Below are 27,158 nucleotides of genomic sequence, written 5' to 3'. Positions count from 1 at the left end.
AACTTTAGAAAGAAAATAATTTCAACCACAATCGATTAAAACTATTAATGTTTTAATTTTCCTAATCAATTTTTTTTATTAAACTACTTTCAATTAAATTTCACCTAACTACCTAGCAGTAATTTAAAATGACCTCAATTTTACATCTTCCTTCCTCACATTTCCTGTTCCAGCGATAGATGTCGACCTGTGTTCAAGCAACGTGCAGGATGCCTTCGTTATCGCAGTGGAACAGCAGGCGAGAGAACGTTTGGAAAGGCTTTCTGCCCTCAAACGGGTCACCCCCGTGGATATGACCAAGTTATCCCATCAGGTAGACAATTTCATCCCGTTGAATGAATGATTTTTTTTTTAGTTTGTGCTTCGATGCATGTTGGAATGTTCAAATTTCGGTACCTTTTAGCGCTTTATGTTTTATCAACGTTGAAAAGTTATTTCTGGTTTAAAAAGAATTTTTTAATACATGACCTTTCCTTAAAATCTTACATAATCTTCACATCACAGGGCGTAGTCTGCGGAACCTCCGGAATGCGTTCTGTTTTATGTCAACGATATCTTGTGTACCTGTGTTCCCTATATTGTCTTTGCAACGGTTCGAATACCACGAAGACACTTGATCCTCTTGGATTTGATGGATCTACTTGAACCACTTGACATGTCTTAAAGAACAGAATAGATTTCATTATTTATTTTTCCCACAAATTTTTTTTTATTTACTTAGAAAAAAATGGGGTCTTATTAAGGGAAGTTTTTCGATCAAGTTTTAAAATCCTGGGAATTAGCTTTATTGGAGTCGGCTATAAATTTAATTTTATAGCCGTCGTAAAATTACCATAATTACGATTGCGAAGGATTGTTTCCGTTTTCAATTGACTTATTTTTAACGTTTTTTCTAGTTAAATCGGCAAACGACAACAACAGAGGACCTAAATGGGTTTATCAACAGCTCGCCCCTTTACGTAACATCCCTAAACGCATCGGAAAATTTAAACAACAACCCGACCGTAAGCAGTACGAAAACCGCGGTAACCGCTGTTCCTTTGGTATCAGCCGAAGATGCTGTTAACAATAAACAGCTGTTGCCCTCGAATCAAACAAATGGACACGAAACGATAGGAGAGAACATCGTTTTGAACCAATATCTCGAATCTGGAAAACAACAACCGCCCAAAGAAGCCGCCCAATCGACCGGGAACAAAAGCATTCCAAATGATGTTAGGTTTGCTGCTTCTGGACAAACCATCAATAAAGTTCCTGCTGCAAGTGGAGGATTTCAAACAACCGATAACGGTGGACAAGTTTTGGATGTTAGGAAACTAGGAGATAGAAGGGGTTCGTCCCCTTTTCAAAATGGAAGGACGGAGATGCTTATAGTTCCGCAAGACAATAAATTAAAAACTACCGCTATAGTTGAAAGCAATAATAACAAATTGGGGTTGGATTTGGAGAATAGGTAAGCGTATTTTATTTATTCAAAATGAAAAAAAATCTTTAAGCTCTTATATTGAGCTTGTAAAGGTGCTCACCACCTACTTCATTGACATTCAAGTGCCATCGAAGCTTAATTGCCATTCCTTGTAGCGCGCCACTATTTCCTCCATATTTGCATACAATGGCACACATATCAATTTCTATCGGCGTCTAAAATAATTTACAACTACGTCGCGTTCATATCTCCATAACTTTGTCTATGTTTACATCAACATCAATTTTTTTTTGAATCTACCGATTGATTATTAATACTACGTTAATGGAAACGGTCGTTTTCTTCATTAAAAAGGATCGTATAAAACCGGATGTGTGCTTGAAGACGCAGGGTAATTTAACTCATCCGGGGATTTTCGTTTTGATGAGTAATGCTTTAAGAATAATAATTCATGGTAGTTACAACAAAGAAAAAAAATATTTGTTTACGATCTAGAATAAAGTAACTAAAATGTTAATTAATCAATTAGTTGTATAATATTAGAAAGTGTTTAACATTTAATTTTTTTTTCATCTTTTTTGGGTATGACTAATTAAGTATTAATTGTTACTCCTTGAACTTTCTACCTACAGAATAAAAATTTTTCCATAAATTTTTTTAGATGAGATTCTTTCTATTTGATTCATTACAAAAATCTTTGTTAATCATTAATTATTCAAGCCAAAAACTTTTTAATAAAACAATGTTATCAAACAAATTTTTGAACAAAAGTTGTAGCAAATTTTATTCTTAACAATATTGCTCTCTTTTACTTTTGGTGTAAGATGCGAAAATATCGAGAAAAATACGAAAATGTAAACATTTTATGAATTTCGTTCTTTTACAAATTATTAATGATAACATTCGGGAATCGAAACATCTCATAAAAAAATTTTTAGAACAAAAGATGTAGCAAATTTTATTCTTAACAATATTGCTCTCTTGCATTTTTGTTCTTAGATGCGTCAATACCGAGAAAAATAAGAAAGTATGAAAATTTGATGAATTTGTTGCTTTTTCAAGTAGTGATAACACTTGGGAATCGAAGCATACTACAAAAAAACTTTTAGAACAAAAGTTGTAGCAAATTTTATTGTTAACAATATTGCCCTCTTGCATTGTTGTTCTTAGATGCGTCAATATCGAGAAAAATACGAAAATTTGACAATTTGATGAATTTGTTGCTTTTTCATGTTATTAATGATAGCACTCGGGAATCGGAGCATGTCATCAAAAAACTTTTAGAACAAAAGTTGTAACAAATTTTATTCTTAACAATATTGCTCTCTTGCATTTTTGTTCTTAGATGCGTCAATATCGAGAAAAATACGAATATTTTAAAATTTAACAAATTTGTTGCTTTTTCAAGGTATTAATGGTAGCACTCGGGAATCGGAGCATGTCATCAAAAAACTTTTCGAACAAAAGTTGTAGCAAATTTTATTGTTAACAATATTGCTCTGTTACATTGTTGTTCTTAGATGCGTCAATATCGAGAAAAGTACGAAAATTTGACAATTTGTTGCTTTTTCATTGTATTAATGATGACACTCGGGAATCGGAGCATGTCATCAAAATACTTTTAGAACAAAAGTTGTAGCTAATTTTATTCTTAACAATATTGCTCTCTTGCATTGTTGTTCTTAGATGCGTCAATACCGAGAAAAATAAGAAAGTATGAAAATTTAATGAATTTGTTGCTTTTTCAAGTAGTGATAACACTTGGGAATCGGAGCATACTACAAAAAAACTTTTAGAACAAAAGTTGTAGCAAATTTTATTGTTAACAATATTGCCCTCTTGCATTGTTGTTCTTAGATGCGTCAATATCGAAAAAAATACGAGAATTGGACAATTTGATGAATTTGTTGCTTTTTCATGTTATTAATGATAGCACTCGGGAATCGGAGCATGTCATCAAAAAACTTTTAGAACAAAAGTTGTAACAAATTTTATTCTTAACAATATTGCTCTCTTGCATTTTTGTTCTTATATGCGTCAATATCGAGAAATATAAGAAAATTTTAAAATTTAACAAATTTGTTGCTTTTTAAGATATTAATGGTACCACTTGGGAATCGGAGCATATCATAAAAAAACTTTTAGAACAAAGGTTGTAGCAGGTTTTATTGGTAACAATATCGCTCTCTTGCATTTTTGTTCTTAGATGCGTCAATATCGAGAAAAATACGAAAATTTTAAAATTTAACAAATTTGTTGCTTTTTCAAGGTATTAATGGTAGCACTCGGGAATCGGAGCATGTTATCAAAAAACTTTTCGAACAAAAGTTGTAGCAAATTTTATTGTTAACAATATTGCTCTGTTACATTGTTGTTCTTAGATACGTCAATATCGAGAAAAGTACGAAAATTTGACAATTTGTTGCTTTTTCATTGTATTAATGATGACACTCGGAAATCGGAGCATATTACAAAAAAACTTTTAGAACAAAAGTTGTAGCAAATTTTATTTTTAACAATATTGCTCTCTTGCATTTTTGTTCTTAGATGCGTCAATGCCGAGATAAATCACAAAATTTTAAAATTTAACAAATTTATTGCTTTTTAAGATACTAATGGTATCACTCGGGAATTGGAGCATATTACAAAAAAACTTTTATAACAAAAGTTGTAGCAAATTTTATTCTTAACAATATTGCTGTCTTACATTTTTGTTCTTAGATGCGTCAATATCGAAAAAAATAAGAAAATTTTAAAATTTAACAAATTTGTTGCTTTTTCAAGTTAATAATGACATCATTCGGGAATTGGAGCATATTACAAAAAAACTTTTAGAACAAAAGTTGTAGCAAATTTTATTGTTAACAATATTGCTCTCTTGCATTTTTGTTCTTAGATGCGTCAATGCCGAAATAAATCACAATATTTTAAAATTTAACAAATTTATTGCTTTTTAAGATACTAATGGTATCACTCGGGAATTGGAGCATATTACAAAAAAACTTTTAGAACAAAAGTTGTAGCAAATTTTATTGTTAACAATATTGCTCTGTTACATTGTTGTTCTTAGATGCGTCAATATCGAGAAAAGTACGAAAATTTGACAATTTGTTGCTTTTTCATTGTATTAATGATGACACTCGGGAATCGGAGCATGTTATCAAAATACTTTTAGAACAAAAGTTGTAGCTAATTTTATTCTTAACAATATTGCTCTCTTGCATTGTTGTTCTTAGATGCGTCAATACCGAGAAAAATAAGAAAGTATGAAAATTTAATGAATTTGTTGCTTTTTCAAGTAGTGATAACACTTGGGAATCGGAGCATACTACAAAAAAACTTTTAGAACAAAAGTTGTAGCAAATTTTATTGTTAACAATTTTGCCCTCTTGCATTGTTGTTCTTAGATGCGTCAATATCGAAAAAAATACGAGAATTGGACAATTTGATGAATTTGTTGCTTTTTCATGTTATTAATGATAGCACTCGGGAATCGGAGCATGTCATCAAAAAACTTTTAGAACAAAAGTTGTAACAAATTTTATTCTTAACAATATTGCTCTCTTGCATTTTTGTACTTAGATGCGTCAATATCGAGAAAAGTACGAAAATTTGACAATTTGTTGCTTTTTCATTGTATTAATGATGACACTTGGGAATCGGAGCATGTCATCAAAATACTTTTAGAACAAAAGTTATAGCTAATTTTATTCTTAACAATATTGCTCTCTTGCATTTTTGTTCTTTGATGCGTCAATGCCGAAGTAAAAAAGAAAATTTAAAAATTTAACAAATTTGTTGCTTTTTAAGATATTAATGGTATCAGTTGGGAATCGGAGCATGTCATAAAAAAACTTTTAGAATAAAAGTTGTAGCAAATTTTATTGTTAACAATATTGCTCTCTTACATTTTTGTTCTTTGATGCGTCAATGCCGAGATAAATAAGAAAATTTTAAAATTTATCAAATTTGTTGTTTTTTACAATATTAATGGTACCAGTTGGGAATCGGAGCATGTCATAAAAAAACTTTTAGAACAAAAGTTGTAGCAAATTTTATTGTTAACAATATTGCTCTCTTACATTTTTCTTCTTAGTTGCGTCAATGCCGAGAAAGATAAGAGAATTTGAAAATTTGATGAATTTGTTGCTTTTTCAAGTAGTGGTAACCCTCGGGAATCGGAGCACATTACAAAAAAACTGTTAGAACAAAAGTTGTAGCAAATTTTAAATATTGCTCTCTTGCATTTTTGTTCTTAGATGCGTCAATGCCGAGATAAATCACAAAATTTTAAAATTTAAAAAATTTATTGCTTTTTAAGATACTAATGGTATCACTCGGGAATCGGAGCATGACATAACAAAATTTTTAGAACAAAAGTTGTAGCAAATATTGTGCTTAACAATATTGCTCTCTTGCATTTTTGTTCTTAGATGCGTCAATATCGAGAAAAATACGAAAATATGAAAATTTAATGAATTTGTTGCTTTTTCAAGTTAATAATGGTAACACTCGGGAATTGGAGAATATTACAAAAAAACTTTTAGAAGAAAAGTTGTAGCAAATGTTATTCTTAACACTATTGCTCTCTTGCACTTTTCCTCTTAGATGCGTCAATATCGAGCAACTCAAATTTCGTTTATCTTTAAAGATTTTGCATAATGCAGTAATGAAGATGTTGTGCAATCGTTTTTGCAATTTCTGAAACGTCACTACAATGTTCCATTACTGCTACAATTATCGTTTTCACTATGCCTGTATTCTTCCTAGAAGCACTCCGAGAAGGTAATCAATGGACAGCGTCAATATTGCTTCGGTTCTGAATAGATCTGGGACATTATGTACCCTAAACATTTGTCATTCCTTTCTGGAATGCCCGATAAAATTAAATTATTAAAAACTTTTTAATAGATCAATTGTTTTCTGATTTTTCAGTCCTATTAACAAAAACGATTCCAAAAAAAGATTCTCTTCAATGCCTTTAGTTCGGATTCGAAGAGTTATTTACAGAATTCCGTCGCATTCGAGTCACGGCGTCCTCTCAGGTTTACGGTGGTGGTGGTGGTTGGTGAAGACCAAACAGTTCTTTTGTGTTCTTCGTTTGAGGGGAACCTCCTCTCAGGTGCGTGGAATTCGCTGAGAACTTCTCTGGCCGACGCCGAATGCAAGTTTTGAGACACCACTCCATCTCCTTAAACCGAACCGAGACAATCATCGAAAACCAAAACTACCTTCCGTCGTACCTGCGTTGGTACACCCACTTGTTGGCCACTCTTTCTTTGCTTCGCCCGGCTCGGTTTTACCTCCATCGTTCGCGAGAAGCAGTTTCTTGGCGACAGTCACGCGTTCGGGAACGCTGCCAAGAGCTTTAAAGTGTGCTTAAAGAATCTTGGTGCGTGCTTTTTTTTTTGTTGTTTTCGGATACGTGAAGAGATTTTTTAATGTGATTCGTGAATGGAAGTTACCGGTTTTAGAAAAAGGCTAAAAATATTTTTGGACTTACAAGGATTTTAAAAAAAAGACGAAGTTGTTCATCTTTTTTGTTTTGGTTGGAAATTAAATGTCTTTAAATTAACCCTTTACTTTAAGTTTTTGAAAAGCCAAAAAGACAGAGAAACGTTTTTATTGAAGCTATGAGGATTTTAAAGCATTATTGGTGAGATAATTATTTTTATATATTCTGGGTTTGTTGTGATTTGAAATTTAATTAAATTGGAGTTTTTTGTGGTTTTTTTTTTTCATATAAATTGGTTTTATTGCAAATAAATATAAATTTGTGGTTTATTAAATGATTAAATTGAAAATTTTTGAGGTTAACTTTATGGAATGAATCAAAAACCAATAAATAATTTCTTTCGTTATTATTACTGAAAAATTTTATGTTAAAGCACAAATTTGTTATATTAATTTGTGTATGTAAGTGATTGCAATTATGAACTTCAATTAAGCAAACGTATCATGTGATCACGATGTTTTTTTTTGGTCTTGATGACGTACTTTTTGTTTATTTTCATTATTCTAGTGGCGTTGAGGAAATTTTCAGCCATCAAATAATCACTCCAATTTTCATTCCCCAAATTGGTTATGAAATCTTTTTCCAAACTGGAACTAAAATGTTTTTTGTAATCAGATACAATCTTTTTGCAAACTGAGTTCCAAACCAAAATTTAAATATTTTTGCGTTTAGACACTTGAATAACATTCCAAACTGATCTCCAATTCCGATTCCAAAATACAACTTAAACACCTTGGCTACAAGAGAAAATACAAGTGCCAACCAAGGGAATTTAGTCTTGAATGGGTTGATTGTAGCTCGTCGGCTGTAAGCAACCTCGACTGTCTTCTACCACAAATTGCTTGCAACTTTATCGTCATTTCTGACCGATTCGGTGCCAGTTTTATCTTCACAAGTCTTAATTGTAGCGCCTTAGCTATGATCTATCACAGTCATAAATATAAAACTTGGTAACCTTAATCACAATCTCTCGCGTCCTGCAATATATACCGGGTGTCACACACAAAATTTTATTGTTAACAATATTGCTCTCTTGCATTTTTGTGCTTAGATGCGTCAATATCGAGAAAAATACAAAAATTTGAGAATTTGATGAATTTGCTGCTTTTTCAAGTTATTAATAATAGCACTTGGGAATCGGAGCGTATCATAAAAAAACTTTTAGAACAAAAGTTGTAGCAAATTATATTGTTAACAATATTGCTCTCTTACATTTTTGTTCTTAGATGCGTCAATATCGAGAAAAATACGAAAATATGAAAATTTGATGAATTTGTTGCTTTTTCAAGTAGTAGTAACACTCGGGAACAGGAGCATGTCATAAGAATATTTTTAGAACAAAAGTTGTAGCAAATATTGTTCTTTACAATATTGCTCTCTTGCACTTTTGTTCTTAGATGCGTCAATATCGAGAAATATAAGAAAATTTTAAAATTTAACAAATTTGTTGCTTTTTAAGATATTAATGGTATAACTTGGGAATCGGGGCATATCACAAAAAAATTTTTAGAACAAAAGTTGTAGCAAATTTTATTGTTAATAATATTGCTCTCTTACATTTTTGTTCTTAGATGCGTCAATATCGAAACAAATACGAAAATATGAAAATTTGATGAATTTGTTGCTTTTTCAAGGTATTAATGGTAGCACTCGGGAATCGGAGCATGTCATCAAAATACTTTAAGAACAAAAGTTGTTGCAAATATTGTTCTTAACAATATTGCTCTCTTGCACTTTTGTTCTTAGATGCGTCAATATCGAGAAATATAAGAAAATTTTAAAATTTAACAAATTTGTTGCTTTTTAAGATATTAATGGTATCACTTGGGAATCGGGGCATATCATAAAAAAACTTTTAGAACAAAAGTTGTAGCAAATTATATTGTTAATAATATTGCTCTCTTACACTTTTGTTCTTAGATGCGTCAATATCGAAACAAATACGAAAATATGAAAATTTGATGAATTTGTTGTTTTTTCAAGTAGTGGTAATACTCGGGAATCGGAGCATGTCATAAGAATATTTTTCGAACAAAAGTTGTAGCAACTATTGTTCTTAACAATATTGCTCTCTTGCACTTTTGTTCTTAGATGCGTCAATATCGAGAAAAATAAGAAAACTTTAAAATTTAGCACTTTTGTTGCTTTTCAAGTTATTAATGATAACACTCGAAAATCGGAGCATATCATAAAAAAACTTTTAGAACAAAAGTTGTAGCAAATTTTATTCTTAATAATATTGCTCTCTTACATTTTTGTTCTTAGATGCATCAATATCGAGAAAAATACGAAAATATGAAAATTTGACGAATTTGTTGCTTTTTCAAGTAGTGGTAACATTCGGGAATCGGAGCATGCCATAAGAATATTTTTAGAACAAAAGTTGTAGCAAATATTGTTCTTAACAATATTGCTCTGTTGCACTTTTGTTCTTAGAAGCGTCAGTATCGAGAAATATAAGAACATTTTAAAATTTAACAAAGTTGTTGCTTTTTAAGCTATTAATGATACTACTTGGGAATCGGAGCATATCGTAAAAAAACTTTTACAACAAAAGTTATAGCAAATTTTATTCTTAACAATATTGCTCTCTTATATTTTTGTTCTTAGATGCATCAATATCGAGAAAAATACGAAAATATGAAAATTTGATGAATTTGTTGCCTGTTTAAGAATGGTAGCACTCGGGAATTTTGTCTTGGATGTGTCGATTGTAGCTCCTCGTCTGTAAGCAACCTCGACTGTTAACTTCCGATTGGATTGGACCGATTCGGCGCCATTGTTAACTTTACAAGTCTTGAATGCAGAGTCTCGGCTATGATCTATCTCAGTCATAAATATAAAACTTGGCAACCTTGATCACAATCTCTCGTGTCCTGCAATATATACCGGGTGTCACACACAAAATGCGCTAAGCTGTAACTATATTATTTACTACTTGTTTCTAATGGTCTTGATGCCCATTACTCTAAAAACTAAAGACCTTAGAAATATAGGCTAAAAATTGCCGATTTAGTGAGTGTCATTTAATTCTGTCTCAAATACTGACTTGCAAAAGTTACCAAAATAAGTCAGGTATCGTGTTTTATCTCTAATAATCTCGATCACAGCATCTTGGCCATAGGCAAAAATATAATGATCAATTATTCTTTTGAAATTGCTGCTTTATTTCTGAAGATAGACGGAGTTCTTAGGCCTATCTAACCCTTTACTCATATTCAGAGATTTACCACACTTCCAACCACGTTTAGAGATGCCTAGTTCGAGAAATCTTCGATTTCGTTCCCATATGCAACCAATTTAGGCACTTCCTAATAAATCATGGCAGATAGGTGGATCATGGATGGATCAAAACCAATTATCTAATATTACAGAAATCGTCTAGTTGGCTAAACTTGGTTTGAGTCCACAACTTGATTTGCTTCTACAACATCTTGGTTATTTAGTGCCATAGCTTGATTTTTTATCACAACTATATGTTGGTTTAAAATTAAATTTTCTGCCAATTAATTTCCTGTTACCACAAATTGATTTTGTTGCACCATTACTTAGTTTTCATCATAACTACTTAGTTTACTACTACAAATTCATTTTGATCAAGCACAAAAATATCTCTGGTTTACAGTCTGCCTAGCAGATTAGTTTTGTAATGGTGTATTTCAACGCAATTGAAAACATTTTTCTCACTATTCCTATTGATGCTTTTGTATTTAGTGTTGTGGTACTGAATGGAGGACTTCTGGTTGGGCATAAATGGGTGGATTTTTAAAACCAAACGCAAAATTCGTCTCAAATTAGTTTAAATTAACAAAAACAAAATTATTAACTAAACTTTCATTCCAATTATAACAAATACTTTAAATAAATGAAATTCTACCTAGATTTTTGAACATAATTTTTTGTTCAAATAAATTTAAAAGTCGTGAAAAGTTTATGGAGAATAACAAGAAAAAAAATTGTTTAAGAAACCGTGAAGTGTTTAAAAAGTACTGTTAATTGGTGTTATTATAAAAATTTATGAAGTTTTCAAATAAATTAGCTTTACTTAAGGAAATAAACCGTGTTAACCGTTATAAAAACTGAATAATCATTTAAAAACGAAAATGCTTCTAGGATCAATTTTTAACTAATTCGTGAACAATTATTATCAATGGATTTATAACGTCATTCGTTTAAGGTGTAATTTTCTTAATAATCATTTAATTGCTGTAATCAACCTTGATGGACGTTTTACGGAAGATCAAATCCTCTCAGATTACCATCAACCTTGAATGAAAAGCCTATTGGTTAGAAAAACACTAATTATTCTTTTTAGTTCCGCCTGTTAACGAGGATCTCATGATAACACCTATTTCTTTTTCTTTTTTCTCGCTTACAAGAAAATTTCCACTATTTTTATGTAACGCATCGAATCGCGCGCCATTATCGAAAGTTACCAAGCCGTGGAATCGTGGAACATCCTGTCCTTTATGGCCCCACCTTTTTGCCATTCAACCAAAATGAAACGAAGGTCGTGTACAGGTCAATCTTTTTTTTTATTAATTTTGAGTCTCGTGGGATAATATTAAGTTATTTTTAATTATTTATAGCGTAATACGTAATAATTTGATAAATTTGTTGCTTTCTGAAGATATTAATGGTAGCATTTGAGAATCGGAGCATGCTATAAAAACACTTTTAGAATAAAAGTTGTAGCAAATTTTATTGTTAACAATATTGCTATCTTGCATTTTTGTCCTTAGATGCGTCAATATCGAGAAAAATAGGAAAATATGAAAATTGGATGAATTTGTTGCTTTTTCAAGTAGTGGTAACATTCGGGAATCGGAGGATATTACAAAAAAACTTTTAGAATAAAATTTGTAGCAAATGTTATTCTTAACAATATTGCTCTCTTCAATTTTTGTTCTTAGATGCGTCAATATCGAGAAAAATATGAAAATTTGAGGAATTTGTTGCTTTTTCAAGTAGTGGTAACACTCGGGAATTGGAGCATATCATCAAAAAACTTTTAGAACAAAAGCTGTAGCAAATTTTATTGTTAACAATATTGTTCTCTTGCATTTTTGTTCTTAGATGCGTCAATATCGAGAAAAATACGAAATTTGAGCAATTTGTTGCTTTTTTAAATTGTTAATGGTAGTACTTGAGAATCGGAGCTTGTCATAAAAAACTTTTAGAACAAAAATTGTAGCAAATTTTATTATTAACAATATTGCTCTCTTCCATTTTTGTTCTTAGATGCGTCAATATCGAGAAAAATAAGCAATTTTAAAATTTGATGAATTTGTTGCTTTCTGAAGATATTAATGGTAACACTTGAGAATCGGAGTATGTCATAAAAACACTTTTAGAACAAAAGTTGTAGCAAATTTTATTCTTAACAATATTGCTCTCTTGCATTTTTGTCCTTAGATGCGTCAATATCGAGAAAAATACGAAAATATGAAAATTTGATGAATTTGTTGCTTTTCCAAGTACTTAGTGGTAACATTCGGGAATGGGAGGATATTACAAAAAAACTTTTAGAATAAAATTTGTAGCAAATTTTATTATTAACAATATTGCTCTCTTACATTTTTGTTCTAAGATGCGTCAATATCGAGAAAAATAAGAAATTTGAAATTTTGACGAATTTGTTGCTTTTTCAAGTAGTGGTAACACTCGGGAATTGGAGCATATCATCAAAAACCTTTTAGAACAAAAGCTAAAGCAAATTTTATTGTTAACAATATTGCTCTCTTGCATTTTTGTTCTTAGATGCGTCAATATCGAAAAAAATAGGAAATTTGAAAATTTGCGGAATTTGTTGCTTTTTCAAGTTATTAATGGTAGCACTTGAGAATCGGGGCTTGTCATAAAAAAACTTTTAGAACAAAAGTTGTAGCAAATTTTATTATTAATAATATTGCTCTCTTACATTTTTGTTCTTAGATGCGTCAATATCGAGAAAAATACGAAATTTGAAAATTTAAGGAATTTGTTGGTTTTTCAAATTATTAATGGCAGCACTTGAGAATCAGAGCTTGTCATCAAGAAAATTTTAGAACAAAAGTTGTTGCAAATTATATTATTAACAATATTGCTCTCTTACATTTTTGTTCTTAGATGCGTCAATATCGAGAAAAATACGAAATTTGAAAATTTGAGGAGTTTGTTGCTCTTTCAAGTTATTAATGGTAACACTCGAGAATTGGAGCTTGTCATAAAAAAACTTTTAGAACAAAAGTTGTAGCAAATTTTATTATTAACAATATTGCTCTCTTACATTTTTGTTCTTTAATGCGTCAATATCGAGAAAAATACGAAAATATGAAAATTTGATGAATTTGTTGCTTTTCCAAGTAGTGGTAACATCCGGGATTCGGAGGATATTACAAAAAAACTTTTAGAACAAAATTTGTAGCAAATTTTATTGTTAACAATATTGCTCTGTTGTATTTTTTTTCTTAGATGCGTCAATATTGAGAAATATACGAAATTTGAAAATTTGAGGAATTTGTTGCTTTTCCAAGTTATTAATGGTAGCACTTGAGAATCGGAGCTTGTCATAAAAAAACTTTTAGAACAAAAGTTGTAGCAAATTTTATTCTTAACAATATTGATCTTTTACACTTTTGCTCTATGATGAATAAATATCGAGAAAAATTCGAAAAAGTGAAAATTGGATGAAACCGTGGTTTTGTTAATTTTGATTCTCGTGGGATAATATTAAGCTGTTTTTAACTATTTAATTATTTATAACGGTTATTTTCTTTAGCGATTAGAATGCGGCCATAAAAATTCCACAACTCAAAATTGTTTTAAGTGGGTTCTTAAAACACATTAAGTTTTTCTTAACTCTATTACCCATGATTCATTTCTATTCTGTTATCATAAACACTTGGCTTTAAAAGTTGGCCTAAATAAATAAAACAAGATAACAAAACGTAAACCTTTTAAACACAAAAATAAACCGAAACAGGTGAAAACGTTACCTGTTTCTTTTTTTCCAGTCGAGTGACTTCGAGGGGGATCTTCATTTACGCTACAACCACCTCCGTTCCACTTCCGGTCACGTTTTTCATTCAAATGTATAATTAAAATTAAAAAGGGGGGAAAAGTTTCTCTACTTTTTCTTCTTTTTTCTGTTGTATGTAGAATCTCTACATGGTTCGAAACAAAAATGCGCTTTCTTTAAAGAAATACAATGAAAATGCACTTTGTTTAGAAGAAGAATGTCCATTAACGCGGATATGGATTGAGGACGTGAAAGTTCTAATTTATCTTAAAGAGAAATTCCTCGTTTTATTTATAATTTAATTTTAATTTGGCGTTGAAGAAGAAAAATTAATTAAGCAAATTCCAATTCGATCTTTTGTAATCATTTCTTAAGATTACACATATTCAACCCAAAAGATTTCGAAACTTAATGAACCAAAGAGTAAGAACCCCACCTACTTTCGCTTTTAAAATGCGAATTCCATTGTAATAACTATCGGTTATTCCATTCTCCCTCTTCGAAGGAATATGTGTGAATCACGTTTCTCGGATCAACTTAAAACACAAAATAACATACAAGTTATGGAATAAATTGATTTAAATTAACCCAATTTTAACATTGTAGTTCCAATTTCGGACTTAATCAATTGTACTCCATATTGACGTCACTATTCCCGGCACAGAATCGGGTTTAATTCAGTTTAGGTTTAAACCGCGTTTCCACTTCGTCAACTTCGTCAACACCGGAAATGAGTAGAATGAATCCCACTACATTAATTTGTATGGTTACAAACACGCAAATTACTAAACCTATTAAATTATTTTTTTAAAAGAATCAGTTTTGCGGTAACCATGGAGCGAGTTACATTTGGTTTTTATAAATAAATAAATAACGCTATTGTGATTATGAAGTTGAATAAGAAGAATCGTGCCAAAAAGTGAGTGGATAACGTTTTACTTATAATTGGAATCGTTTAAATTCAAAAATCATACAGCAACGAGATTGGAAATGTTACACGAATTACTGTTATTAAATTGATAGTTTGCGGTGAACGGGATCGTTTATTTAGAATTTTAATTTACCTCGAACGTCTTTTAGTAAATAGCTTTGTTATTGAGTCGATTATCTCTGTAATTTTAACACTTTTTTGTACGTCGAGTTTGAGAAATAATTAATTCAATGTTACCACGAGTGTTTCTAAAGAAAAGAAATTATAAATAAAATTCTTCGAATCCATTACTCACAAAAAAATATATTATTACCTAATTAGAACCGAAATGTTAAAATACTCGGAAATCAAAGTGACTAAACAATAAGTAATATTGATAAAAGATTAAGAAATTTTTGTGTTATCGCGCTTTCCGATTGAATATTGTAACAATTTCTAATTAAAAATTCGGATTTCGCGCAGTTCATTATCGCAAAATGAAATAATTTACGCATTCTTTTCCACTGATTGCAATATCAAAAAAAATCGATCCATTATAAATTAGATTTCCTCACGAGTTTACATGTGTAGTATTTTGATTGTAATAAAAGAAGCTATCAACCGATTTTGACGAGATATATCTCATTCGAAAGCTTAATCCTTGGCCAATATGAAAGTGCAGAAATCTTTTTCGAATTTCGCTAACACGCTAAAATACACACATTGGCAAAGTACACGAAAATAACATAAAAATGATCTTTTTAGATGGTCATAACTCGTAAACTAAGTACTCGATTATTAAGATCTATACGTCATTTGATTCGTCACAGGTTCTTCTATCGGAATCACAGAATGCCTGATCTCAATTTTTTTCCATTAATCTTAAACAGCCTTTAGAATGATACCGTGTTTTGCTCGTTGTTTCTAAAGGTATGGACTTCCAAAATTAATCTAAGCACGGGATTGGGAACGCTTTAGAAAAAAGTTTTAATATAAAAGTTGTAGCTAATTTTATTCTTAACAATATTGCCCTCTTGCATTTTTGTTCTTAGATGCGTCAATATCGAGAAAAATACGAAAATTTGACAATTTGATGAATTTGTTGCTTTTTCAAGTAGTGGTAACACTCGGGAATCGGAGCATGTCATAAGAATATTTTTAGAACAAAAGTTGTAACAAATATTGTTCTTAACAATATTGCTCTCTTGCACTTTTGTTCTTAGATGCGTCAATATCGAGAAAAATAAGAAAATTTTAAAATTTTGCAAATTTGTTGTTTTTCAAGATTAATGATAACAGTCGGGAATCGGAGCATGTCATAAAAATATTTTTAGAACAAAAGTTGTAACAAATTTTATTCTTAACAATATTGCTCTCATGCACTTTTGCTCGTAGATGCGTCAATATCGAGAAAAATACGCAAATTTGACAATTTGATGAATTTGTTGCTTTTTCATGATATTAATGATAACACTACGGAATCGGAGCATGTCATAAAGAAACTTTTAGAACAAAACTTGTAGCAAATTTTATTCTTAACAATATTGCCCTCTTGTATTTTTCTTCTTAGATGGGTCAATATCGAGAAAAATACGAAAATTTGACAATTTGATGAATTTGTTGCTTTTTCATGTTATTAATGATAACACTAGGGAATCGGAGCATGTCATAAAGAAACTTTTAGAACAAAAGTTGTAGCAAATATTGTGCTTAACAATATTGCCCTCTTGCATTTTTGTTCTTAGATGCGTCAATATCGAGAAAAATACGAAAATATGAAAATTTGATGAATTTGTTGCTATTTCAAGTAGTGGTAACACTTGGGAATCGGAGCATGACATAAGAATATTTTTAGAACAAAAGTTGTAGCAAATATTGTTCTTAACAATATTGCTCTCTTGTACTTTTGTTCTTAGATGCGTCAATATCGAGAAAAATACGCAAATTTGACAATATGATGAATTTGTTGCTTTTACGTGTTATTAATGATAACACTAGGGGGGAATCGGAGCATGTCATAAAGAAACTTTTAGAACAAAAGTTGTAGCAAATTTTATTCTTAACAATATTGCTCTCTTGTATTTTTCTTCTTGGATGGGTCAATATCGAGAAAAATACGAAAATATGAAAATTTGGTAAATTTCTTGCTTTTTCAAGTAGTGGTAACACTTTGGAATCGGAGCATGTCATAAGAATATTTTTAGAACAAAAGTTGTAGTAAATATTGTTCTTAACAATATTGCTCTCTTGTACTTTTGTTTTTAGATGCGTCAATATCGAGAAAAATACGCAAATTGGACAATATGATGAATTTGTTGCTATTACGTGTTATTAATGATAACACTAGGGGGGAATCGGAGCATGTCATAAAGAAACTTTTAGAACAAAAGTTGTAGCAAATTTTATTCTTAACAATATTGCCCTCTTGTATTTTTCTTCTTAGATGGGTCAATATCGAGAAAAATACGAAAATTTGACAATTTGATGAATTTGTTGCTTTTTCATGTTATTAATAATAACACTAGGGAATCGGAGCATGTCATAAAGAAACTTTTAGAACAAAAGTTGTAGCAAATTTTATTCTTAACAATATTGCCCTCTTGCATTTTTGTTCTTAGATGCGTCAATATCGAGAAAAATATGAAAATATGAAAATTTGGTAAATTTCTTGCTTTTTCAAGTAGTGGTAACACTCGCGAATCGGAGCATGTCATAAGAATATTTTTAGAACAAAAGTTGTAGCAAATATTGTTCTTAACAATATTGCTCTCTTGCACTTTTGTTCTTAGATGCGTCAATATCGAGATAAATAAGAAAATTTTAAAATTTAACAAATTTGTTGCTTTTCAAATTATTAATGATAACACTCGGGAATCGGAGCATGTCATCAAAAAACTTTTAGAACAAAAGTTGTAGCAAACTTTATTCTTAACAATATTACTCTTTTAGCTTCGATGCATAAATATCGAGAAAAGTTCCAAAAAATGAAAATTAGATCAAATCGTTGTTTTACATCTTGTTGTTGGTAGAGCACGGGATTCGGAACGTTTTAGAAAAAAAGTTTTAGTATAAAAGTTGTAACAAACTTTATTCTTAATAATATTGCTCTTTTACACCTTTTCGCTTAGATGCATAAATATCGAGAAAAGTTCGAAAATGTGAAAATTAGATGAAATCGTTGTTTTACTTCTGCTCTCTCAATAACAAGAGAGAGCACGGAATTCGGAACGTTTTAGAAAAAAAGTTTTAGTGTAAAAGTTGTAGCAAACTTTATTCTTAACAATATTGATCTTTTATACTTTTACTCTCAAATGCATAAATATCGAGAAAAGTCCGAAAAAGTAAAAATTAGATGAAATCGTGGTTTTACATCTTGTTGTTGGTAGTAGAGCACAGAATTCGGAATGATTTAGAAAAAAAGTTTTAATATAAAAGTTGTAGTAAACTTTATTCTTAATAATATTACTCTTTTACACTTTTGCTCTCAGATGCATAAATACCAAGAAAAATGCATAAAAATTAGATAAAACCGTATTTTTACATTTTGTCGTTGGTAGAGCACGATTTCGAAATAAATGTTGAATCGGGCATTTCCACTTTCGTTTTAGTATTTAAATGATATATAATTCGTCAAAATCGGCTGAGAGAAAATACTGTACATGTAAAATGTTATCAAAGCTAGCAAAATTGTAAGCAAACTTTGCATAGGTGATGAAACTAGTTTGTAAAACAAGACACATAACATAATTTTTAATTTTTCAAGATGTAAAGATAAGAAACCAGTGTGAGAAAGGAGCAAAATGCCCAAACAATTCTAGTTTCTATGATGTTTATCGCAAAAACCAGTCCTTTCAACGTGATGGATTAATCTTTTGCATTTCTACTTTGTAAGTTCTAAATTTTTATTTTCTTTGTTTGAACTTGCAGGCCACGTCGTCGGTCCGGCAGCAGCATCGTCGTGCTCGACGGCGACCTGGAGCCGGTTAAAAAGCCTCCAGATGATCTCGACGATAACCTGGACTACAACATGGTTATGATGCTCGCCGATGACAACGGACCTCATCGCGAGATGGCCGTCGACGTTCCCGATACTTTTATTGCAAGAAATAAAACTCCACCTCGGTATCCACCGCCGAAACCAATTATCCAGGTAAATTACTTATAAAAATAAAAAAATCATAAATTTCAAAAAAATTCCATTGTGGTTGTTTCACAAAGAGATACATTGAAAAAAAAAATAAATAAAACGAGACCGAGACGAAAGAACACAATGAGATTATAGAAGATTTACGTCTGGTTGATATGTACAAATATATTCATATGCTAGGAACACACCTAGCCATTGTATGATCGGGTATGACTATGCGTCTGGAGATAATACATATGATACTATGTCTTGTGGGGTATTTGTGTATTTATTCACGTGGGTTGGGTCTTTTTTTAACACCCACAAAGTCGTTGACATTGATGACAAATTTGAATAATACTTAAATAAAATTTTTAGTTTTATTATAATTTTTAAATAATTAAAATTAGGTGGGATACGATCGACTGTTAGGCGTAACGTTTCGCGAGGACGATCAAGAACGTGCCATAGATGTACCAGATCATTTTGTTGAAAGAAAAAAGACTCCGCCAAAATATCCGACCAGAAATTCAGTAAAGGTAAACAAAAATGGTGGAAAAAACATGGATTAGTTTTGGACATTCTTTTTCGAGTAGTTCTTTTTGTGATTAACAAAAAATGGTTTTGAAGAAACATTTTTACTAACAAATAATGAGTTTATAAGTGTATGTTTTTTGTAGAGTTGTTGTTTTTCTATGTAGATTTTTTTATACACTAACCAATAATCAAACTATTTAACCAAAACTTCGTTAACATTAAAAATGCTTTAAATATTTTCACTATGAGAATTTAAATGTATCAAGCCCATGTATTAACTAAGCAGGGTGAGAGTAAGTTTTAAAATGTGTTATTACAAAACAATCTTGGGTTGCGCACCCAATTTCCTTATTTTGAAGTCCTTATCATATCCTGCATTCGAGGGAGATCTTCAAAAGCTAATGTTCTTGGATCAGCGAAATACTATTTTGAATCGTGTCATAGTGATGATGAAGCGAGACAATATCAGGTGATGTTGCCCTGTTTATGGCGAAGGTTACCCATCATTACATACATCAGTTATTGTTAATTACTGATTTTGAGGGGGTGCATAATGGATAATGGTTTCATCCTACATCTAGGTTAAAACTAGGGTTTTCAAGTTCTTGCCAAAATTGACAAGATTTGATTTATTGTTTTTCTTTCTTGCCCAGAAGCCGAAGATGTCGTAGCAGGTGGTAAGACTAGAATTTGAAGGTTACAGATTTTAGAGTTAAAGATAAGATTTGGATAGTGATTTTGCGAAAAAATAACTGATATCCGGTTATCCGGCATATCTATACGGCCCATTATGGTTATAATTTCTGGTGCATTTCTGAAGTGATATCCTACATTGCCACTTTATTGCGATATTTGAATTAAAATAAAATTAATAAGAAAGCTGATAAGATATGTCAACTTATTAGGATTCAAGATACAAAATGAACTTTTTTTGATGCTGATTTAACTAATGAAGCAACTCTAAAAAGACAATCCTTCAAAAAATGAATTTTATAGCGAATTTTGAAAGTTATCGATGAAAGTTGCAACATCGAAAACTTCGAATATTGTTTTCTCAAAAACTGAAAGTTATTTTTTAAAACGGGTTAGTTCATTGGAAAGAGGACAGTTTTATTAATATTTTGGGAAATTTTCATACTCATATTTCAAGAAATCGATTTTATACGAATTTTTGAAAGTTAATCGGCGAAAATTGCAAAATTCGAAAAAATTGTCGACTATTTCAAAAATTTATTTCTCAAGAACTAAAAGTGATTTTTTAAAACGGCTTTTTGCATTAAAAAGAGGATACTTCAATTAATAATTGGTGATATTTCCACAAGGATCCTTCAAGAAATGAATTTTATAGCGACTTTTGAAAGTTATCGATGAAAATTGCAACATCAAAAATTTTATCAAAACTTCAAATATTGTTTTCTCAAAAACTAAAAGTTATTTTTCAAAACAGGTTGGTTCATTGGAAAGAGGACACTTTTATTAACACTTTGGGAAATTTTCATACTCATATTGCAAGAACTGGATATTATACGTATTTTTGAAACTTAATCGGCGAAAATTGCATAATTCGAAAAAATTGTCAATTATTTCAAAAATTTTTTTCTTAGGAACTAAAAGTGATTTTTCAAAACGGCTTTTTGCATTAAAAAGAGGATACTCTAATTAATAATTGGTGATATTTCCACCAGAATTGTGCAAGAAATAAATTTTATAGCGAATTTTGAAAGTTATCGATGAAAATTGCAACATCGAAAATTTTATCAAAACTTCAAATATTGTTTTCTCAAAAACTAAAAGTTAATTTTGAAAACGGGTTAGTTCATTGGAAAGAGGACACTTTTATTAATATTTTGGGAAATTTTCATACTCATATTCCAAGAAATCGATTTTATACGAATTTTTGCAACTTAATCGGCGAAAATTGCATAATTCTAAAAAATTTTCGATTAATTCAAAAATTTATTTCTCATGAACTAAAAGTGATTTTTAAAGACGGCTTTTTGCATTAAAAAGAGGATACTTCAATTAATAATTGGTGATATTTCCACAAGGACCCTTCAAGAAATGAATTTTATAGCGAATTTTGAAAGTTATCGATGAAAATTGGAACATCGAAAATTTTATCAAAACTTCAAATATTGTTTTCTTAAAAACTGAAAGTTATTTTTCAAAACGTGTTGGTTCATTGGAAAGAGCACACTTTTATTAACACTTTGGGAAATTTTCATACTCATATTCCAAGAACTGGATTTTATACGTATTTTTGAAACTTAATCGGCGAAAATTGCATAATTCGAAAAAATTGTCAATTATTTCAAAATTTTTTTTCTTAGGAACTAAAAGTGATTTTTCAAAACGGCTTTTTGCATTAAAAACAGGATACTTTAATTAATAATTGGTGATATTTCCACAAGGATCCTTCAAGAAATGAATTTTATAGCGAATTTTGAAAGTTATCGATAAAAATTGCAACATCGAAAATTTTATCAAAACTTCAAATATTGTTTTCTTAAAAACTAAAAGTTATTTTTCAAAACGTGTTGGTTCATTGGATAGAGCACGCTTTTATTAACATTTTGGGAAATTTTCATACTCATATTTCAAGAAATCGATTTTATACGAATTATTAAAACTTAATCGGCGAAAATTGCAAAATTCGAAAAAATTTTCGATCATTTCAAAAATTTATTTCTCAAGAACTAAACGGCTTTTTTGTGTGATTTTTGTGTGATTTTTCAAAACGGCTTTTTGCATTAAAAAGAGGATACTTTAGTTAATAATTGGTGATATTTCCACAAGGATCCTTCAAGAAATGAATTTTATAACGCATTTTGAAAGTTATCGATAAAAATTGCAACATCGAAAATTTTATCAAAACTTCAAATATTGTTTTCTCAAAAACTAAAAGATATTTTTCAAAACGGGTTATTTCATTGGAAAGAGGACACTTTTATTAATATTTTGGGAAATTTTCATACTCATATTCCAAGAAATCGATTTTATATGAATTTTTGAAACTTAATCGGCGAAAATTGCAAAATTCTAAGAAATGTTCGATTAATTCAAAAATTTATTTCTCAAGAACTAAAAGTGACTTTTCAAAACGGCTTTTTTCATTAAAAGGAGGATACTTTAATTAATAATTAGTGATATTTCCACAAGGATCCTTCAAGAAATGAATTTTATAGCAACTTTTGAAAGTTATTGATGAAAATTGCAACATCGAAAATTTTATCGAAACTTCAAATATTGTTTTCTCAAAAAATTAAAAGTTATTTTTCAAAACGTGTTGGTTCATTGGAAAGAGCACACTCTTATTAACACTTTGGGAAATTTTCATACTCATTTTCCAAGAAATTGATTTTATGCGAATTATTAAAACTTAATCGGCGAAAATTACAAAATTCGAAAAAATTTTCGGTCATTTCAAAAATTTATTTCTCAAGAACTGAAAGGGATTTTTTAAAACGGCTTTTTGCATTAAAAAGAGGATACCATAATTAATAATTGGTGATATTTCCACAAGGATCCTTCAAGAAATGAATTTTATAACGAATTTTGAAAGTTATCGACGAAAATTGCAACATCGAAAATTTTATCAAAACTTCAAATATTGTTTTCTCAAAAACTAAAAGTTATTTTTCAAAACGGGTTAGTTCATTGGAAAGAGCACACTTTTATTAATATTTTGGGAAATTTTCATATTCATATTCCAAGAAATCGATTTTATACGAATTTTTGCAACTTAATGGGCGAAAATTGCATAATTCTAAAAAATGTTCGATTAATTCAAAAATTTATTTCTCAAGAACTAAAAGCGATTTTTAAAAACGGCTTTTTGCATTAAAAAGAGGATACTTTAATTATTAATTGGTGATATTTCCACAAGGATACTTCAAGAAATGAATTTTATAGTGTATTTTGAAAGTTATCGATGAAAATTGCAACATCGAAAATTTTATCAAAACTTCAAATATTGTTTTCTCAAAAACTAAAAGTTATTTTTCAAAATGGGTTGGTTCATTGGAAAGAGCACACTTTTATTAACACTTTGGGAAATTTGCATACTCATATTCCAAGAAGTGGATTTTATACGAATTTTTAAAACTTAATCGGCGAAAATTGCAACATTCGAAAAAATTGTCGATTATTTCAAAAACTTATTTCTCAAGAACTAAAAGTGGTTTTTCAAAACGGCTTGTTGCATTAAAAAGAAGATACTTTAATTAATAATTGATGATATTTCCACAAGGATCCTTCAAGAAATGAATTTTATAGCGAATTTTGAAAGTTATTGATAAAAATTGCAACATCGAAGATTTTATCAAAACTTCAAAAACTAATATCTAAATACTTGCCGGATATCCGTTTTAACACTAATCTGGATTGTGCCGAATAGATTAAAGTCTCCAAGATCACATTGCATAGATATCAGAAGTGAAAATCCGTTTTAAAGTTTCTATGTAAATCTTTGCCTTTACATTCCAGTGGCCAGTTTACAGATTCCATATTCCAGATCTCGGATTCCTCGGTTTATAGACCACAGATTCAAGCATCAAGACAGCCTCAAGGCATACTTTTCTTAAAATATTAAATCCGTCACAATAAGCTGATTGCATATTTGAAGCTCCAAGGAGAAGTATATACCACATACATTCCAAACTCATACAAGAAGCCTGGTATTAGGTAGTTCCGAATTCCGGTTACCATTTTTGCTATCCTATATCTAAACCCATACTCTCCACACCAAGTTAATATATGAGCTTGATACATTCACGTTTATTTGTCCCACTCGGCTAATTAATGATTTTAAATGAAATTAAAGTAATTTTGTCAATTTTCTACCATTTTACTTAACCCAATTATTTCAGTTAATCATTTTAATAACAGCAGAAATTAAAGAAGAAGAATGCAGTATAATTATAAGTTAAAGGTAGACTTCTCGTCCTTGCTGTATAAATAACTTTATATATTTAGACCGTTTTACCACACGCATCAAGATACATCGAAACTAGATACACTCTATAATGATAAAAGAATATTTCTTGTGAGCACCTTCTTTCTAAAACGGTTTATTAAGAAAACAGGTAGTGAAATCATAGAGGAAGCTTCTAAAGTAGAGTTATTCACTTAGCATCCCTCCTTTAGAAATAAAAATATAAATTTCAAATTCCCAGAAACTTTTACCTGTTCCCTTTATACTTCTAAAAACGTACCTGTACGTTTCTCTTTGATGACCCAAAATGAATCATTTTAGTTCCTTTGTATTATACAAAAATCCTTACCTATAGGAGTTCCCACAATTTCAAAGAATTTTATAAATCACCTGGTATTATCTATTACGATATTTTTATTTAACGACTGATAATTAAAACGCAATTTTAAACAAATTTTAATTGAGTTTTAATTATTTTATGTTGAAAAGGATTCTAATCACAAATTTGAATTGTTTTTTCTTTTAGAGTGGATTAAATGGCTCAGCAACGCATTTATCACCTTCACCTCCAGTTGTTCTTCCAAATTCAACAACAAAACCAATTCCACCTCCTAGAGAACATTTAAAAATCGAAAAAGATGGGCGTTTGGTGAATAGGGGAGTTCCTGTACCCCCCGTTTTACCCGCCCGAATCAATAATAACAACAACATTACCACGAGTACGCCGACATTGATGACAACCGGGGAACAACCAACCAGGGAACAACTGGACAATATCAGGAAATATCAGGTATGTAAGGGAGAAATGGGAAACGCTCCCCTTTTGTGAGAACCCGACATTGATGTTTGTCAAGGGTTCCTGGTGTTAAATCGCGTTCCCCTTTTCAAAAGGGACCCTATTATTAGACCGTATCTGCACTGTACTGCGAATTGTTGGGATAACTTGCAGTGAATGCGCTTTATGTGTGCGTATGTCATGTGTACATAGACTTTTGAAGTTTTAGCGGCTTTTGTGGGTTGAGTTTTGAAAGGGATTATTTTCTACTTGAATAAGTTTTTTTTTATGCTTTAAAATAAATTTGAAAAATAGGCAACCAATTATATAATACAGTAAAAGTTCGGATATAACGGCCACCCCCTCCACCGTATTAGTCCGTTATATCGAGATTTTAACGCAATGCATAATGGGTTGCATACTTAGCGACAATTAAAACTTATTTTTTTATTTTTAAAGTTATTATTTATAGTGTCATTAAAAAGAAACCTTGTGCTATATATTGAATCGTAAACAACAACATACAAATATCAAAAATTTTTAATTCTTCGATCATTAAAATGCCAATAAGAAAAAATGATTCCTTATGATATCAATTTGAAAATAAAAGGTATTTCAAGGTTTTCTTTATTGATATTCGAAGACGGTACGCAGAGATTTACCAATCGGCCTTCAAATAAACACGTTTGCGTAACAATTATTACAGCACCGAAGGCGTTTCGTTTCATTCGTCGTTCGTTAGGTAGGTTTTGATTGTTGCGTTAGGAAAATTTACGAAGAGGCCACGTGAAAACGTTGACGGTCATAAACCAATTTCCCAGTCGAACGCAATTAGTAACGACATTCATTTCAATTTACTCGGTATCGGCTATAAATTTTCGACAACGTCGCAACTACGATGTTTATTTTGATCGATGGATTGTGTTCCATCAGCACAGTTGCAACAGACAGGAAGTTTTGACAAATTTTACTATGAATTTTGATTTTAATACAAAAAAACATTCGGCAACAAAAAAATAGCTTAAAATCAATATAAAATGCACGATCTCTATTGTTTTCAGCAAAGTACATGAATTTAAGTCTAGAGATGGAAATGTTGCATTGATTAATAATCGTTAAATAGTGTAAATGTGATTTCAAATATGTCTAAAATTGACGAAATGCATATTTATATCGTGAAAACTTATTTCCAATATGTCCCAAAAGATTAGATATTTTTAGTTCAACGTTTGAGGATCATTTAATTTTTTGTTGAACTTTTAAAAAGGTCACAATATTTCTTAAAAAACCTTATCAAGAACAAATGAAGAGATATTATGTATGTAATATGTATCTATCCAAACCAGATCTCCAATAAAGGAGTGCTGCAGAAGTCTGTTTTAATCGGATAAGACATGGAGCAGAGAATTCTTTTTTTGTCTTTCAAATCCTGGTCAAAACCCAAACATTTCTTTCGGATCTTCTCCATTGCTTTTCGTTTTTCAAGCAGCATCTTCAATGAGTTAAAAATGTGGTGAAATCCGTCCGAAAGCAAAGAGTCAATCACTCTCTTTCAATTCAGAAATGTGGGTTTCATCTTCTTGTTTTTAAGGTGGAGAAAAGAGTTGGGGAATTCATCTTTTGTAAGGCAATTTGTAGCATTTGTAAGTGCTGCTTTTCTTTTCCAGTACTATTTCATCATAAAAAGCTGAAATTTATTGCTTATTGCAAACTGAAATTCCTAAGATTTATGCTAACAAAGTTCTTATGTATCTTATCTTTTTGCCTCGTTACGCTCTTTCTGTAATCCTTATTAGCTTCTGTATAAAGTCACGGAACGTGCTACGCTAACATGAGGCACGATTTTATTTTATGATATTATTTTATTTATTGTATGATGTAACTGTCAAAGACTACATAAACCGAGATTTAAGAATGGCAACAGCTGAAAGAATTT

The 27,158-nt window shown here is 30.5% G+C and overlaps 1 protein-coding gene across 5 annotated transcripts in view; it reads left to right on the top strand.

Annotated features, from left to right (window-relative positions):
* The window catches only part of LOC111416930 (MAGUK p55 family member stardust), a 49,075-nt gene that overhangs the window by 10,900 nt on the left and 11,017 nt on the right, over positions 1-27,158 (top strand). For 2 of the 5 annotated variants that reach the window (XM_023049054.2, XM_023049056.2), the window contains 5 exons: positions 174-313; positions 897-1,453; positions 18,779-19,001; positions 19,388-19,516; positions 24,974-25,237. In XM_023049054.2, coding sequence (XP_022904822.1) covers positions 174-313; positions 897-1,453; positions 18,779-19,001; positions 19,388-19,516; positions 24,974-25,237 — 1,313 coding nt within the window. The remainder of the gene's footprint in view (positions 1-173; positions 314-896; positions 1,454-18,778; positions 19,002-19,387; positions 19,517-24,973; positions 25,238-27,158) is intronic. The other 3 variants (XM_071200308.1, XM_071200307.1, XM_023049055.2) reach the window with 2 other exon arrangements.

Source organism: Onthophagus taurus, chromosome 11, assembly GCF_036711975.1.
Source record: "Onthophagus taurus isolate NC chromosome 11, IU_Otau_3.0, whole genome shotgun sequence".
Classification (NCBI taxonomy): Eukaryota; Metazoa; Arthropoda; class Insecta; order Coleoptera; family Scarabaeidae; genus Onthophagus; species Onthophagus taurus.
This window is presented reverse-complemented; position numbering and strand designations above follow the sequence as displayed.